Source organism: Euphorbia lathyris, chromosome 5 (assembly GCF_963576675.1).
Source record: "Euphorbia lathyris chromosome 5, ddEupLath1.1, whole genome shotgun sequence".
Taxonomy (NCBI): domain Eukaryota; kingdom Viridiplantae; phylum Streptophyta; class Magnoliopsida; order Malpighiales; family Euphorbiaceae; genus Euphorbia; species Euphorbia lathyris.
Window position 1 is genome coordinate 76,656,935 of NC_088914.1, and position 17,603 is coordinate 76,674,537.

Consider the following 17,603-nt stretch of genomic DNA (forward strand, 5'->3'; position numbering starts at 1 on the left):
CCATATATTTCTAGTGGGCATCCAACGATACCCATCTTAAACTTACCTTCGGGCCCAAAAATAATTTAAGTATGTTATCAATAATAATAATAAATTATTATTATTATTTTTATTATTGAAGGATATAAAAGAAGTATACTAAAGTCTAATGTTTTACGTTTTCCTTATTTATTTATATATTTTTCTCAATTTCATAAATTAACTATTTAATCAATTATAGTTGTTAACTTTAGCAGTTTCCAAAACGAAATTATGATTAACAAATCACTGTTTGTTGCTAATACTACTAGTAGCTTATAGATATTACTGGTTGATTTTCATTTCAAAATAATCGTATTGGAAAAATGACATGATTTATTATGAATATTGTTTGTCAATTTGAGACTTAAATACATATTGTAAATAGAATTTGAATAATAAAAACATGTCATTGTATTATATTCCATGAGATCTTTCAAACCGGATAGTATAATTCAAGACGGATAAATAGTGAATGAGAAATTGATTCTCAAAATAAGCTATTTGAAATGACGTTGTTGAGGGAAATGAAACTTTTCCCAAATTCCTTATTTATTTATGAGAGAATCAAAATGTTTCTAAATTAAAGTTTTTTTACAAGGTGTTAACTAATAATTGACTTTTTCATGTAAGAGTTCAAATCTAACTAAGATGCGTTTGGGATGCACCTACACGTCCAATCATAATTCTTTTTAAATTCTAAAATATAATCGGTCACAAAAGTATATTAATTATAATTAGATGAAATTAATTTAAGAGTTAATTCCAGATATTTTCCACTCCTTTATATGTTCTTTTATTCTTTCTTCATTGGTTTGAGATGCATATAATATTATACCGAAAGCTCTTTACAAAATTTGTGTTTCTTATATTAATCATTTCTGGTTGTGATTCTCTTCATATGGTTCGATTAGACGTATTCTTGTATTATGGGAGATGGTTGCTTCGAAATGGGCAATATCTATTTTAAGAAAACTGTTATATAAGACTTCAACATCAATTTTTTTTTTTCCTGTTGAAAGTATTAGTATGTCTTTTTCTTTAATTTTTAATTACAATTTTTTAATAAAAATTCTTCTATCATTCTTATTAGTTTTGTTTTAGGATTGATAATATATCTAATAACTTATATGCAATGGTTTTCTAATTTTAATCAGATACTTCCTTTTTATTATTTGGAGTGAAAAAAAAGTAGCTATGAAAATGATAATCATTAACATACATAAAATTATTATATGAAAAGTTAGTTATAAACAGTAAATTGAATAAAAATACATTTTTATTTTATGGAAAAATTACAAAACTAGGTCAAATGGGAAGCTCATTTACATATTAAACTCATTTACTCAATCTACTACATATCTAGACTGTTTTGTGTAACTTTCTCATAATACCCCCAATCTTTCATCTTCCTCTTCCTTACGGTTTCCTCTTCACCCAAAATGGCTCATCCTCCTTCCACAGAGATCTAACCTGCAAAATCCGTTGTTGTTTGACGGCGTTCTCCAGCAACTTCTACTCCGGTGAGAGAAAAGGGAAGCGAACGGCGGTAGAGGAAAAACGAGAGGGCGATTTTAGGGCGAACGACGGTGAGAGAAGGTGAACGACGGTAGAAGAAGGTGAACAGTGAGAGCAAAGAAGAGGAAGAATGCGAACAGACGGTAGAAGAAGGTGAACAGTGAGAGAAAAGATGAGGAAGAAGGCGAACAACAGAGAAAATGGAAGAAAGAGGGCGATTTTAGAGCGAACGACAACCTCGTTCCGTGAGGCGGAAGATTGGAAAACGCAGATAAAATGCATAATTCTATAAATCTCACTGAATTATTGTTGGTGTATTCATCTATGTTCTGATTGTTTTGTTAAATAATGTTAGAATTCGTTGTTATTTGCCATTTTTTGTTATATACCACTTAGCGAATTTTGTTAAAAATACATCCATACTTCGCATATGCTAACTAAAATCATCAACTAAACCAAACATTCGTTTCGCAGGCTTCGCATATGCTAACTAAAATCATCAACTAAACCAAACAATCGCTTCGCAGGCTTCGCATATGCTAACTAAAATCATAAACTAAACCAAACATTAGCTTCGCAGGCTTCGCATATTTAGCTTCGCAGGGTTCGCATATGCTAACTAAATCATCAACTAAACCAAACATTAGCTTCGCAGGGTTCGCAGGCTTCGTATATTTAGCTTCGCAAGGTTCGCATATGCTAACCTCTGCGAAGTCAGACGGGAGGAAGACAACCGCGCATAAATATTGAGGGTATTATGGGAAAGTCACACAAAATCAGTCTAGATATGTAGTAAGTTGAGTAAATGGGTTAAATATGTAAACGGGCTTCCCATTTGACCTAGTTTTGTAATTTTCCCTTATTTTATTTGTGTTTGAAATTGTATTTCAAATTTGATATTTGTAACTAACTGTTTTATTAGCTAAAATATTAACGTGTATAATTATAATCAATAGAAAACTTACATATATAAATAAATTATAAAAACGTTAGAGTTAGAGACATGACGCGTGAGAGAGTGAGAGAGAGAGCGAAAGTGGCGAGAGAGGCGGCAGGGTGAGGGATCGGTTTAGGGATAGGGAGAGGGCGGCGATCTGCGGCGGTTTGACGTGGATTGGGGTGGTAAGGCCGGATCTGGCCGGGGGAGTAGGAGGCGAGGTTGTCTTGGGGGCGGAAGGGGATAAGGAGGTGGGTGGTAAGGGAGTGGCGAGGAGTGGGTTTTGCGGAATCTTTGGATCGGTTTCAGGAGGTGAGGGGGAGGAGAGGCAAGGTGTTAGGGTGGATGATGTTTTGGGCGACCAGGGAGGGGTGGACAGTCGGGTGTCTACGCAATTTGGTGTGGGAGGCGCCCTGGCTGTGCGCAGCATGGGGGAGTGGGGCGCTAGGGCCGAATCGGTGGGGGACTTAGGCGTGAGGCAGGGGGTGTGTGTTTTGGCCAGGGGTTGGGCAGCATGAGGACGGAGGCTTCGGGGATGGTTACGGAGGTTGTTGCGGATGTGAAAATTCTTGCTGATGTGGCTGAGGTGGCTATCAAGGCCCCCATTGATTCAAATATGGTTTCTAGGTCTGAGGGAAATGGGGTAATTAAAAATAATGTTGATCAACGTTTGGGAAAAATTTCATGGAAAGATACGGTGATGGGAGTTGTCGAGGATGAGCCAGTTTTAAATGAAAGCCTGATGGATGGTAATTTGGAGGAGGTTTTTTCTGATTCAAATGTAGAAGATGGGGAGCAGGATGATCCTTTATGTCCTGTGATTAGGCTTTCTTCGGCTGATAAACGTAACCTCCGGGCCAAATGGAAGTTGTCTCTAATAGTGACGGTGCTTGGAAAAAGAATTAGTTTTAACTATTTTGCCCAAAGAATCCAGGCTCAGTGGGCTAAACAAGGGAAGTCAGTATCACTGACTTGGAGAATGATTATTATGTAATCAATTTTACCCAGGCTGAAGACTATAATGCAGTGGTTAATGGGGGCCTTATATTATCTCTAATCATGTTCTAGCCTTAAGGCCTTGGGTCCCTAATTTTAATCCGCATGATTATTCGGTGAATAGAATTCTAACTTGGGTAAGATTCTCGGGTCTTCCAATTGAATACTATAATGAAAGTTTTCTTAAAAAGATTGGTGGGCTCATTGGCAAAGTTCACCATGTGGACAAAACTACAATTGGGGCAGTTAGAGGCAAGTTTGCAAGGGTTTGTATCGATATTGACCTTACTAAACCCCTTTTGTCTAAATTCTGTTTACATAATACAATTTATTTTATTGAGTATGAAGGAATCCATAACATCTGTTATGAGTGTGGTATGTTTGGTCATATGTATGAGGGTTGTCCTAAAAGGAAGAAGGTGGTGGAAGAGGTAGTTGAAGCTGTTAAGACTATAGAAGAGGAATTCCGAGGGGATGGGAGGAATTTTTCCCTTGGATGGTTGCTAAGAGGTCAGGGAGAAGAAGGACACGAGCGTCTGTTGTCCAGAACCGTCCTCTTGACATTGTTAAGGATACTGTTTTGGTTATAAATGGTCCTGGAAATAAGGAGAGGCCACTTTCTAAGGAGAAAGAAGTTACCAGTAAGGTTGCGGTCATCAGCTCAGGTTCTAGATTTGGGGCTCTTACCATTGAGGATGATCATGACTCTGATTTTTCTAACGAGGATCTTGAGTCGAGCATGCCGGGATTAGAGTATGTGGAGCCGGCAGTGAAGAATGTAGAGACAAATAACCCCCTCTTCGAATCCAAAAAAGAGGACCATGCTTGTCCCCAAGCCCAGGCCTTACAAATTAAAGAGAAGAACAAAGAGGTTAGTATCCCTAAAAGCTGTGTTGAGCCTAAAAATGATATGGCTATGGGGGTTAATAAGATAAATATGAAGAAACTTAAGGGTAATCATAAGAAAAAACAAAGCTCCTTGGAGCTGTTGGATAAAAGGGGACCTGCAGGTACCTCTTCTAGGCTCATAGGAGCCCCTAATAAATATCTGGTCTAGGGTTTTAGGCCCGGGGTCAGTAGTCTTCCGTCTTATGGATTTGTTTGTTTGGAATGTTAGAGGAGCGGCTATCAAGGCTACCCGCATCCATGTTAAAGATTTAATTAAACAGTTTAATCCTTCTTGCTTTGCTTTACTGGAAACTAAAATCAGTGGAGTTAAAGCTGATGAGGTGGTTAGAGTGTTTAGGAATTGGAAGTGTGTTAGATCGGAGGCTACTTACCGGGCTAGAGGGATTTGGCTTTTCTGGAAGCCTAATCTGGTTCAGTTTGATATTGTCAAGATAGATAAACAGTTTATTCATAGTAAGTTACCTTCACTAGTAATAAACCTCTCTTTATCACTATTATTTATGCTGATCCAATTCTGGCCAACCGCAAACGTCTTTGGGAGGCTCTGTTCTCTTTTAGTACGAATATGGTGGAGGCCTGGTTTGTTGCCGGCGATTTAAATGATATTGCAGTTATGAGTGATCAAAGAGGGGGAGGGAATCACTACATCAATATGTGCCTTAATCACAAGAAGGATATGGATTTGTGTGGCCTCTCTGACCTTGGTGCTGCAAGCCATAAGTTTACTTAGAAGCGTAATAGTACCTTTGTTCGTCTGGATAAAGTCTATCCTAACATTGTGGCTCAGAGCAGTTATCCGGATGCGGGCGTGTTAAATCTCCCTTTCCGTCATTCAGATCATTGCCCAATCCTGGCCAGGTTGGTGAGAGCTCCTCGTTCGAGAGGGGAGAGACCCTTTAGATATCTGGTGGCGTGGGAATCTCACCCTGATTTTAAAAACTTTGTGCACGATAATTGGAAACCTCATTCAAATGTCTTACAGGCTGCTGAAGGTTTTAGAAGTAAAGTGGTTAGCTGGAACAAGAATGTTTTTGGCCATATATTAAGAAGGAAGCAGAAAATTCTGAGAAGGATGGAAGGTATTCAACGTTGCTTCGAAATCAGCTTTGATCACAGTCTGAGTTGTCTCCTGAGATCCCTCCAGAATGAGTTGGAAGCGGTACTAAAGCAAGAGGAGTTACTTTGGTTTCAGAAATCGAGGAAAACATGGATTAAGGAGGGAGATCGTAATACAAGGTACTTCCATCTTTCTGCGGTTATCAGAAGGTAGAGGAATCAGATTGATGCTATTAAAGATCCGAATGGTAACTGGGTTTATGAGGATGAGGAGATCCATTTTTTGGCCCTCAATTTCTATAAAGAGTTATTCAAAGACGACCCGGTGGACTTAGCTTGTGCTCTGACTGTTTCTACGTTTCCGACGGTTGGTGAGGATAAGGTTATTGAAGCTTTTCACCCTATTGATCTGAAAGAGATTGGCTAGGCAGTGTTTAGCATTGGTGCCTCTAACGCTCCTGGGGTTGATGAGCTTCCGGCTGGCTTTTATCATAAGCATTGGGAGACTGTTCTGAAGGCTCTGAGGATATTAGGCATGTGAATAAAACTCTTCTGGTCCTGATCCCCAAAGTGGAGAAGTCGTCCTCTTTCTTACAGATGAGACCTATTAGTCTTTGTAATGTGATTTATAAAGTGGTCACCAAAATCGTGGCTAATATACTTCGGTGCATTCTCCCTGAGATTATTAGCCAGAATCAAGGAAGCTTTGTCCCGGGAAGACAGATGATGGACAATATTGTTGTCGCACAGGAGATGGTTCATTCTATGAAGGTCAAGAAGGGGAAGCGAGGTACTGTGGCTCTTAAGTTGGATTTGGAAAAAGCTTATGATTGGATTAACTGGGGTTTTCTTTTGGATAGCTTAGAGAAAGCTGATATTCTGGATAAGTGGAGGAAGTTAATTGAGGCTTGCATTTCTTCTCCTATCTTTCAATTTTTGATTAATGGGGATATGTCTGAGGAGTTTTCTCCTTCTAGGGGTATCCGTCAAGGGGATCCTATGAGCCCGTTCTTATTTGTTATTGCCATAGAGAGACTTACTCATCTTATCCAAGATGCTGTCAGCTCTGGGAGGCTTCACCCGGTTTCCATTAATAAATTCTGCCCTTCGATCACTCATTTGTTCTTTGCTGATGATGTGATGATCTTTGTGGATGGAAGTGAGGAGCGAGTTGGTGTGATTATGGATATCCTTACTAACTTTTGCTCTGCTTCTGCTCAAAAACTTAACATTCAGAAGTCTAGGATGTTGTGCTCTAAAAACATGGACCTAAGGGTCTGTAAGAATTTGAGTGCGATTTCTGGAATCCCTCTTACCAAGGCTTTTGGTAACTACGTTGGAGTTCCTCTCCATAGTGATATGGTTTCAAAGGCTTCTTTTAAAGAGATCTTTGATAAAACTAATAAGAAGTGTGCAAATTGGAAAGCTAACTCCCTTTCTCTGGCAGGCAGGCTTACTTTAATCCAATCAGTGAACTGTACGGCTCCAAATCATTTAATGCAAGCCTGTAAGCTGCCGGAACCTGTTCTTAATGGCATTGATAAAATCAATCGTCGTTTCCTATAGGGGAACTCAGAAGAAGAAAATAAAATTCATCTGGTTCCTTGGAAGGATGTCTGCCAACCTAAAGATAGGGGAGGTTTAGGAATTAGACAAGCCAGAGATAATAATAAAGTTCTGTTGATGAAGCTTCTGTGGAGAATGTGGCAGTCCCCGTCGGCTCTTTGGGTTCGATTGTTATGTGGTAAGTACAGAAAAGATAAGGTTTTTGGGGGGCCGAAAGATAGAGTTCCTTGTTGTTCCTTCCTTTGGAAAGGGGTTAATGCAGTTTTTTCCGAGTTCTGCTCTGGGATTGGTTGGTCGGTGAGTAATGGCAGATCTATTAGCTTTTGGAATGACACCTGGCTAGAGGGGAAGTCTTTATTAGAGGAGTGTATTTCTCCTCCGCCGATGGAGATCCGTCACTAGAGTATTGCCGATGTGGTGGACTCAGAGGGATATTGGATTTGGTCCAATTTTGAGGCATACCTTAATCTGGAGTCGCTCTTGAAGATCAGGGGAGTTAAAGTGAGCAGTGAGGAGGATGATAGGGATAGTCATTGTTGGTCCCATACAAATAACGGGGCCTTTTCTTGTAAATCTGCATTTGAGGCTTTCTATATTAACTCTGATTATCCTCATTCTGCTGCTTGGAAGAGCATTTGGGCCTTGAAGGTTCCCTATCGCATTAGGAGTTTCCTGTGGCTTGGGGCTAAAGACAGGTTGCTCACAAACGTGGAAAGGAAAAGACGCCATTTAGTGGAGGCTGATACTTGCAGTAGATGCAAAGGTCAGGCTGAAACTATCTGCCATACTCTTAGAGACTGTGAGAAGAGCAATAAGGTGTGGAGGGAAGTTCTTCCGGGCTATCTGCTGCCTAAATTCTTGGTCTATCCTGGTCAGGATTAGTTTATTGATGGTGTTAAAGGTTTGTTATTACCTGACCTTGAGCATGATGCTATTCCCTTTGCTGTTGTTTGTCATCAGCTGTGGCAGTGGAGGAATGCAGATATCTTTGGAGAGGGAGCAGTTATCTTTCCTAATTTACTGGCCTATTTTTCTAAAAAAATTAATACTGTTATTAAAAGCTTTAAAGAGAAGGGTTTACCTTTTACTTGCCAGAGGAAGGTGGTTCAGCTTTTGGGTTGGAGCAAACCCGGGGAAGGGACCGTGAAGTTAAATACTCATGGTTCCTGTCTTTCGGATGGTAGGATCGCGGCTGGTGGAGTCTTGAGAGACGCTGGAGGTGCTTGGGTGTCTGGCTTCGCTCAGAACCTAGGATTGAGCTCTTCCTTCACTGCTGAGCTCTAGGGAATATTCTCTGGGCTTAGGCTCGCTAAGAACATGGGTTTAAAAAGGTTGCTTGTGGAATCCGACAACCTAGAGACTGTTAGAACTATTTCTGATAATAAGACCATTTGTTTAGGTAGCCAAAATTTACTAAAAGGGATCAAAAGGTTATGTTCCTCCTTCGATTCCATCAGTTTTGGGCATGTCTTCAGAGAGCAAAACAGAGTTGCTGACCGCCTTGCTGCTGAGGGCCAGTAGAAAATGCTTGGTGTCTCTACCTTCTCGTCGCCTCCAGACTTCCTTTATTCGTTGCTTTCTGCTGATCAAGTTGGGATTAGCTTTCCCAGACTAATCCCGGGTTAATTTTTTTCTGGTTTTTTGTTTTTTTTTCTTTCTTTGCTTTACCTACCAAAAAAAATAATCAATAGAAAACTTAATATGTAGTAAAATACTACGTTTTTAATCAATAAAAATATAAAATATCAATAATCTATCGTTTTTTTATGGTGGAAAAAGGTATGTAGATGTATAATTATGAATGCAAATAATTCTTCAAATAATTAAGTACTTTTTTGGGTTAAGGTGTAAAAATACCCCTAACGTTTTAGGCTATGAGCAATTTTACCCTTAACGTCTAAAATGGTGCAATTTTACCCTTAACGTTGGAAGCCAAGAGCAATTTTACCCCTAACGTTGATAAATTGGATCAATTTTAGACACTATTATAAAACACATAAATTTTTATTCATTATTCTGCACCAATTCCATAATAATTCGTTCTAAAAAAAAGAATTTCATGTTTTTTATAATTTAATAATAGAATTTGAGATTAATATTTATAAATTCGGTAGATTTTTTGATTTTTTTTTGTCTAATCCGTACAAAAAGACAGTATATTTTTTTTATTTTTTTCACATCCTAACAAATGTTTGCGATTTGTTACTGATAAAATGACACATGTATGAAGTGTAGATAACAAGATTCATGACCGAGAAGACAGTTTGATGAATTATTTCTCAAATTGACCCAATTTATTAACGTTAGGGGTAAAATTGCTCTTGGTTTCCAACGTTAGGGGTAAAATTGTACCATTTTAGACGTTAGAGGTAAAATTGCTCCTAACCCAAAACGTTAGGGGTATTTTTGCACCTTAACCCTACTTTTTTCTTTTAGAGGAGAGGACGATTAGAAAAGATGTTAAGGATAGATATATCAAATAAGGCCGTTCATATTGTTTACTAAATTAAGTATTGTCACAAGTCAAGATCCATAATGATTTTGTAACTTGCATTATTATAACTATTTTTTTTTTACCAAGTGGTAGATTAAAAATAAAAATAAAAAGTTTAGCAGCTTATTCTTTATTCAATTGAAGATATGATAAGATTGTCTATGCATGCCCGACCGTGCTAGGATTTTATTTTGAAATTTGAGTTAAAATAACATTAAAAATAATTTGAAATACTTTAGCTGAAAACCTAAGTTTTAGGTCAAATTAGGGGTCTGTTTGGTTCAGCTGTTAGCTAATAGCTGTTGCGGTTGCTGTTAGCTATTTGCAGTTGCAGTAAGCTGTTAACTGTTGCTGTTAGCTGTTTGTTATTAGCTGTTTAATTACTAGTGTTTGGTAAAATTATATTTAACAGTGTTCCTGTTCGGATTTAAAATGTCTAAAATGGACATGTTTTAAATTAATCAACGATGAAATTATAAAAGGAAAAATATGAAAAAATGCACATAACGTTTACAACTAGAAATAATTTTACTTAATGTCTAAAATGGTGCAATTTTACCCATAACGTTGGCAGTTAAGAGCAATTTTACCTCTAACATTGGCAAGTTGGGTCGATTTCAGATATTATTAAAAAACATAGATATTTTATTTCTTATTATACATCAATTGCACATACCAGTAGTTCTAAAAAATATATTTCATATCTTTTTGGTTTTTAATAATAAAATTAAAAATTAGTATTTATAAATTCGACAAAATATCGGAATTTTTTTGTCCAACTTGTACAAAAGACAATATTGAGATATTTTTGCACCTTATCCTATTATAAAATAAAAAATGTGTTACACAAATTAATAAAAATAATCTATATAAAAAAAATAAAAAATTTATTGAACGCAATAAAATCTCGTTTTCCGGTAATTATATTGTAGAAATATAAATAATGTTAAAGAATAAACATATTTTTATGGAAATAAGAAGGATAATTCTGTCAATAACAACTAACTGCAAACAAGTGTTTATAAAAAGCTCCAAATAGGAGCTTTTCGTGAAACGCTCCAAAACGCTGCAGTTTCCAGAAAAAATGTTAAACGATGTGGTTATATAAACCTAACCAAACGCTATATTTCCTGCGGTTTAGAGTGAAACGCTAAACGCTCATCCGAAAAGCTGAAACAAACACCCTCTAGATATCATTAACATATTAATTAAAGACAGTTTATTCTTAAAAAAAAAAGAAGACAGTTTAAGTGAAAATAGATTCTAATTGATTTAAGTTTGGGCTAATTATTAATCTACCCCATCTGAAGGGATCCATTAACATATTTGACTCACTTTACTTCTATCTCACTAAATTAGATAATTTTATCCACTTTGGATAAGAATACCCTTATTTCAATTCACCTTCTTCCTCAGACTCTCAACATCTTCTTCGTCATCCCAAACCAACGAAAACGGCATTATCACCAGTTTTTTTTGTATCAGTTTTGTCCTTTGCTATAAATACCTCTGTTACCGACTCCGTGGAGTGCTGAATAGTGTCATCTTTCCTATAATACCTTTAGTTATGTCTATAGAGTTTAAAGCTAAGAGCATCTTCAGCAGCCTCTTAATTTGGCTCTTAAGTTAAAATTTGAGGAGGGAGAATGAAAATTCATCTCCAACAGTCTCTTAGTGGCTCCTCAAATCACTAAGAGCCTCTCCATCCTCTCTATTAATAGAGAGCCCTCTCTCCACCTCTTAGTGTCTCCTAACTTTATTTTTTATTAATAATTTATTATTGACGTGTCTCTCTCCTCACACTATTGGTAATGTACCAATAAAGAATAATCTTAATAATAAATAAGAAGTCACTTCTCATAATATTTTTTATATAGAGAAAGTATAAATAAATTTTTATGGTTTCATCAATTTACAAATAAAGTCTGTAGTTTTTTTTTTTTTAGAGAGTTTGATTAATGGATGTTGTGTCATATTGACTGGTTGATTTTGTTGACGTGACATAATAACATACTGATTTTTAGTGACATAACATGTTAACTTGATGACATGTCAAACCGAATGATAAAATGGACAAATATAAAGTTAAAGGATCATAACATTCGATTTTAAAATTATATAACAAAATTAGGAGGCCATAGGTGTAATTTAGCCCTTCAAAATTAGTTAACAAGGTACCTCTTAATTGATGTGGCATTAAAACTATAAATTAAAAACTTTGGTGGCTATGTCTGAAGTTTACCATGGAAGGGTTGCTTAGTTAATTGAGTGAGTATAGGAGTAAAGGCTTTTGACTCGGATTACCGCCATTTTACAAGCTCAGTAAAAGTCATGTCTTTAAAGTCTTGATCCCAAATATCCAAACAAAGCTCGTCTCCTCTACAAAAACCTTAATCTCCAACCCAACCACTTCCTCGTTCCAGTTATGTCTGTCTCCTGCCCATCTTAGCAAACAAGCTCACAGTATTACCTGAATCAGACTCCTCTGTTTTCTCCGATTTGCAGAACAATGTCTGATCAGAAAACAGGGGTGAGTGATCAATTATCAAAACAGACATCAGTTTTCGGATTAAGAGTATGGGTTGTTCTCGGAGTATGCGTCGGAGCTTCCTTCGTTTTGGTACTTTTCCTCATCACTCTCTGGCTCGCCTCCAAACGCTCAAAGACTAAAAATAACAACAACAAAAACCCCCAAATTCCTCTGGTTTCTAAAGAGATCCAGGAAATCAAAATCGAACCAATTGTTAAACAACAACAACTCGCCGCCGCTCAAATCCAAACCCACCACCACCAGGAATTGGCCGCTGGAAACGATAGGGAAGCTTCGTTGAATGTGCCACCGGAGAAGGGGCGTCACGGGATTCAGATTGAGAACGGAAAAGGGCAGAATTTGATCACTTATCCCGGAGAAACTACACGTGGCGGAAACGGAAACGGCAACGGAAACGGCGGAGGAAGTAATGATCAGACGGGTGTGGTGGTGGGTCCTGATGTGTCGCATTTGGGTTGGGGACATTGGTACACTTTGAGAGAGCTGTATGCATCTAGTAATGGATTTTCCGATGAGAATGTGATCGGAGAAGGAGGATACGGAATTGTTTACCGCGGTGTTTTGGGGGATAATAAGCAAGTTGCTATCAAGAATTTACTGAATAATAAGTATAAAGATTGCAACTTTAACTCCCAAATTGTTCTGTTTCTTTGAAATTTAGAATTGGGATTGATTTAATTTTATGCATACATATAAAGGGGACAAGCAGAAAGGGAATTCAAAGTTGAAGTTGAAGCAATCGGAAGAGTCCGCCACAAGAATTTGGTCAGACTACTTGGCTACTGCGCAGAAGGGTCTCACAGGTACTCTGTTTTTACTGCAATTTTAGATTAGCATTTTGATTTGATTAATGTTTTTTTTTTGTTTTTGTTTAAGGATGTTGGTGTATGAGTTCATGAACAATGGGAATTTAGAGCAATGGCTACATGGGGAAGTAGGGAGTTGGAGTCCGCTTACATGGGAAATAAGGATGAACATAATTTTGGGTACTGCAAAAGGGTACAAATCCAAATCAGACAAAACTAATGTGATACTCTGTTTTTGCTCTGTTTTAATGGCTTTTTTGTTGTAAAATGTAGGTTGACTTACCTTCATGAGGGATTAGAACCAAAAGTGGTTCATAGAGATATAAAATCAAGCAATATTCTGCTGGATAAGTTGTGGAATTCAAAAGTTTCAGACTTTGGGCTTGCGAAGCTCCTCTGCTCTGAAAGAAGCTATATTACAACTCGTGTAATGGGAACATTTGGGTATGTGCTGTAAAATCTCTCTCTCTCTCTCTCTCTCACTTTTCATGTTTTAACTATATAGTGGCGTGCCCATAGGATAAAGTTAAAGGGGATGGGGGAATTTTGTCAGGCATCAAATTTTTTAGCCTATTTTGGACTGACTGAAAGCTCCCTCCCAACTATAGTGTCGGTCTACGGCAGAAGCAGAAACTGGTATGGTTTTGGCCACAGGTAACCACTCTTGAGAGGGGTGGTTACATTACAATTTCATTGAATAATAATTTTGAGGTCATCAATCAATAATAATTTTGAGCTATTAATTGAATTTAAGGGCCATAATGTTAGAAATGGTAAAGTTGAGTAGTTACATTTTGAAGTTTAATGATCATATCATGAAAAGCGCAGTGCTCATAGTTATTGAAGGCGCAACGGAGGTCCTAGAGCCGTGGCGCAAGAAAACTTAAGGCGCGCGCTCGAGCGACTCGAGGCGCACAAAAAAATCATAAATTCATAATACTAGTCACAAATAATCACAAATAGTCAAATACCAACAATAAAACCATAAAATGCATGAGTTAAGTTCTACTTAACTACTAAGGCATAATGTCTGTTGTGATATGTGTAGTAAAAACTTTCGATCTTTGTCTGTCTCTGTTTTTTTTTTATTTTCTGAACTTAAAAAACCCTAAAATACCCTAACCCTAAAACACCCTCAAAATCCTAAAATACCCTCAACCCTAAAATACCCTAAGGTAGCCGAGGGGCGCCTAACTGACCGCGCCCGCCTTTGGGCTCCTGAGGCGCTAAGGTTGGAGCCTTAGCCGAGGCGTGCCTTTAATAACTACGGCAGTGCTCATGGGTGTAATTTTTAGCTGACTTTTATCTTTATGTCGTTAGAAATTATAATAAAAATTAGGTTTAAAGTACTATTTATCTATTAACGTACCCAAAATGTTGGTTTGCAACCTTACATATTATATGGTAACATTTGTTCCATAACATATCCAAAATGCTTTCTTTTACCGTCTTACCTATTATTTGCTAATATTTGTCCCATAATCTATCAAAACTGGTAATATTTGTCCCATATAGAACAAATGTTACTAAATACAAGTGAGTGTACGAACGTATCAACTAAAGCTTTTGGTTGAAAAGTTTCTTTTGACATGGATAATTGATAATTTGGTAATTGATTTTGTAGATATGTAGCTCCAGAGTATGCAAGCACGGGCATGCTGAATGAAAGCAGTGATGTGTATAGCTTTGGAATTCTTATCATGGAAATAATTTCTGGAAGGAACCCAGTGGATTACAGCAAACTTCCAGAAGAGGTTTCACATTATAATTTTATACGCATTATGAAATATTCTTATGAAATATTCTTAGATGAGTTTTCATATTTTGTTATGTTGTTTTCAGGTGAACTTAGTTGATTGGGTTAAGAAGATGGTTAGTGAGAGGAATTCAGAGGGTGTCTTGGACCCAAAGCTACTAGAAAAACCATGTTCAAGGGCATTGAAACGAGCACTTCTTGTTGCTTTCCGTTGTGTAGATCCAAATGCACAAAAACGACCCAAAATGGGACATATTGTACATATGCTTGAAGCTGATGACTTCCTTCACAAAGATGTATGTATTTCATTTCTTATTCAATATTTATGTAAAAACAAAACACAAAAACACTCTAATTTAGGGTTAAGGTCTAAATTTGTTCTAATATTTTTGGAGAAAATGCAAATGATACCTTTAATGTGAGAAGTAGCAAAATGTCATCCCTAATGTTTTCAACTTGAAGTAATTTATAACCCAAATAATGATAAATGAAACAATTTTTGGTTGAGGTAACCAAATTCATTAAACGACTCTTATATTGACTTAGAGCCAAAGTTAGAGGGTATGGGTAACTCCAAACCATAAGGAACCGCCTTATGTAAAGACGTTGATTGCACTTTAGCAAATAAAGGGTTATACATTATTATTTTTGTACCCCACTCAAGCTAAACCAATGTCGTTTTAACATGGGTAGGGTAATTTTTTAAACACAACCTGTATTATTTGGGTATAGTACAAAAAAAATTATATGGTTTGCCGGATTTGCAATCGCAGTCTCGTGGTTTAAAAATATACAAATATGAATATAGAATCAGAGTATACGTGAATCAATTTTGGTAAAAAAAATACTTGTAATTTAGTTAATTTGCAAAATCAAACTTTATATATGGAGTAATTTGTAAAGTTAGTATTTTTAATAATGCCAAATTGCTCATTTTGTCATGACAATAATTTTTTGTCGAAATTACTGAGTTTGCAAACTATACAACCCACAAATTTATATTTGCAAAATTTTAAACCACGAGATTATTTTTGTAAATACGTTAAACGACGCAGTTTTTTTTTTGTACTATACACTATTATTTTTTGTATTCCAACACTCAACTTGGCTGTTCAACACGAGATTACGTTTTTTAAAAGATCAAACGACAAAGTCTTTTTTTTTTTTACTTTACACTATTAATTTTTTTTTTTTGGCCATTCACTAAGCACGAAATTGATTCATGGTAGAAACTTTGAGGAAAATATTTATCATTTGTTACATTAGTGTACTACAAAAATGTTGATGGAAAATTTGAAACTTATGCCTTCTATTGAATCTAACTAAAAAAGTAAAATGAGGCATTTCATTGATTGGGTAAGTGAAATGTCTACATTATGGTGTGATTGATACATAACTTAATCATGTGGTTGTAGGACAAGAGAGGAGGAAGGGACCCAAGACGGACCCAATGCGAAAATGGCAAGGACGGTTTGATGGAGAAGCCGGTCACAGACTCAGCTCACAAAACTGGGATGCAAGATTGCGACATGGTCAAGTAGTAGACAGTTAAACAATATATAGTCAGCTAGTTTCTTCTAAATGAGTTTCCCATGTCTTGCCACGGAGATTTTACGGTAAATTACATATGTACTGTATAACTTTTGTCTTATTTCATATTTGATGTACAACTTTCAATTTTTGTACGTAAAAAATATACAAATCTTTTGGTGACCTCTTACTAAAGTGTACAGCCGGTAATTGTGACCAGTCAACGCGCCACGTCAGCAATCTGACCTCCATAAAAATCGAAATTTCTAATGTGACGCATTGATTTTGTATTGATCAGTCAACTTTTATGGAAATCAAATTGGTGACGTGCGCGCGTTGACTTTACGTTGACTGGTCACAATTACCGGCTGTATACTTTAGTGAGAAGTCACAAAAAGGTTGTATACTTTTGTGTGCAAAACTGAAAGTTGTACACCAAAATATGAAATGGGACAAATGTTGTACACTACATATGTAATTTATCCGAGATTTTACACGTCCGACGTATCACGTTATTCGTGTGTCACGTGATAATCAAATGGCAAACACGTTATCGCGGTTAATCACGTGGTGTTTTTAGCTTGTAGCTGCACATATATGATAAGAAGATAGAATTCAAAAGTCAAGATGAACTTTTCTTTTTTTTTGTGGAGTATGTAAGATTTGTTATGCAATTGAAATAAATAAGGCATAAGATAAGGAGTGTGGTGATTAGGTGAGGTTAGAACATCATTATTTGAGTGTTATTATTATTCATGGTCCCTTCAAGTAACATGGCTGGCTATTATTATTATTATTGTTATGGGACAGTTTAAAAAGTAGAGCAGCTGGAACCTGGAAATGTAGCTTTGACTTGTCATTTTTTTTGGTCCCAAACCTGCGTTTGAGACAATGTCATGAGGAAGGTTTCAATGGATTTTTAATGTCAAAACAACCCTTGTTTTTTTAGGGTAAATTCCAAAAACAATCCATGTGGTTTCATGTTGTTCACAAAAAACCCATGTGGTTTGTTTTTACCGAAAAAAAGACAGTGTTATACGCCGTTATCCGAAAAACGGAAAATGGATTAACACTGTTAGTTTTGATGATGTGGCAAAGGGTAAAACGGGAAAAATCAATTTTTTTTTATTTTTTTATTTTTCTCTCTCCTCCTCCTCCAACATACCGGCGGAAACTACAAAGAACAACAACCCTACTCCTCCTCCTTCTTCTTCTTCTAATTTTTTTTTAAATTCTGGAAATTTCCAGAATTGAACGTATGAAACAGTCCATAGCCGAAATCGCAAAATCGAAATCATAACAGGAATCAACAACATATTAGGCGATCGAAATCGAAAACAAAAACGATGAAACACAGTACTCTTCGATCTGCTCCAAATTTCATCATTAAATTTCACAGCTCCAAATCGCGAAATCGAACCCATATGAATCCAGACGTTAAAACACAGTCCAACACAGACATCACA

General features: G+C 36.7%; 1 protein-coding gene across 1 annotated transcript; it reads left to right on the forward strand.

Annotated features, from left to right (window-relative positions):
• Positions 1–11,773: 11,773 nt before the first annotated feature.
• On the forward strand, positions 11,774–16,933 carry LOC136231383 (probable serine/threonine-protein kinase At1g01540). Its single transcript, XM_066020735.1, has 7 exons — positions 11,774–12,653; positions 12,744–12,848; positions 12,922–13,044; positions 13,125–13,295; positions 14,476–14,605; positions 14,694–14,903; positions 16,023–16,933. The coding sequence occupies exons 1-7, from the start codon at positions 12,004–12,006 to the stop codon at positions 16,146–16,148; spliced, it is 1,515 nt and encodes a 504-aa protein (XP_065876807.1). The 5' UTR covers positions 11,774–12,003; the 3' UTR covers positions 16,149–16,933.
• Positions 16,934–17,603: the final 670 nt, after the last annotated feature.

Bases quoted from the DNA above. Each gene is read 5' to 3' on its own strand.
- LOC136231383 (XM_066020735.1), top strand. From the start codon at position 12,004: ATGTCTGATCAGAAAACAGGGGTGAGTGATCAATTATCAAAACAGACA. The intron at 12,654-12,743 runs GTATAAAGATTG...ATACATATAAAG, and splicing joins AAGAATTTACTGAATAATAA to GGGACAAGCAGAAAGGGAAT. The intron at 12,849-12,921 runs GTACTCTGTTTT...TTTTTGTTTAAG, and splicing joins TGCGCAGAAGGGTCTCACAG to GATGTTGGTGTATGAGTTCA.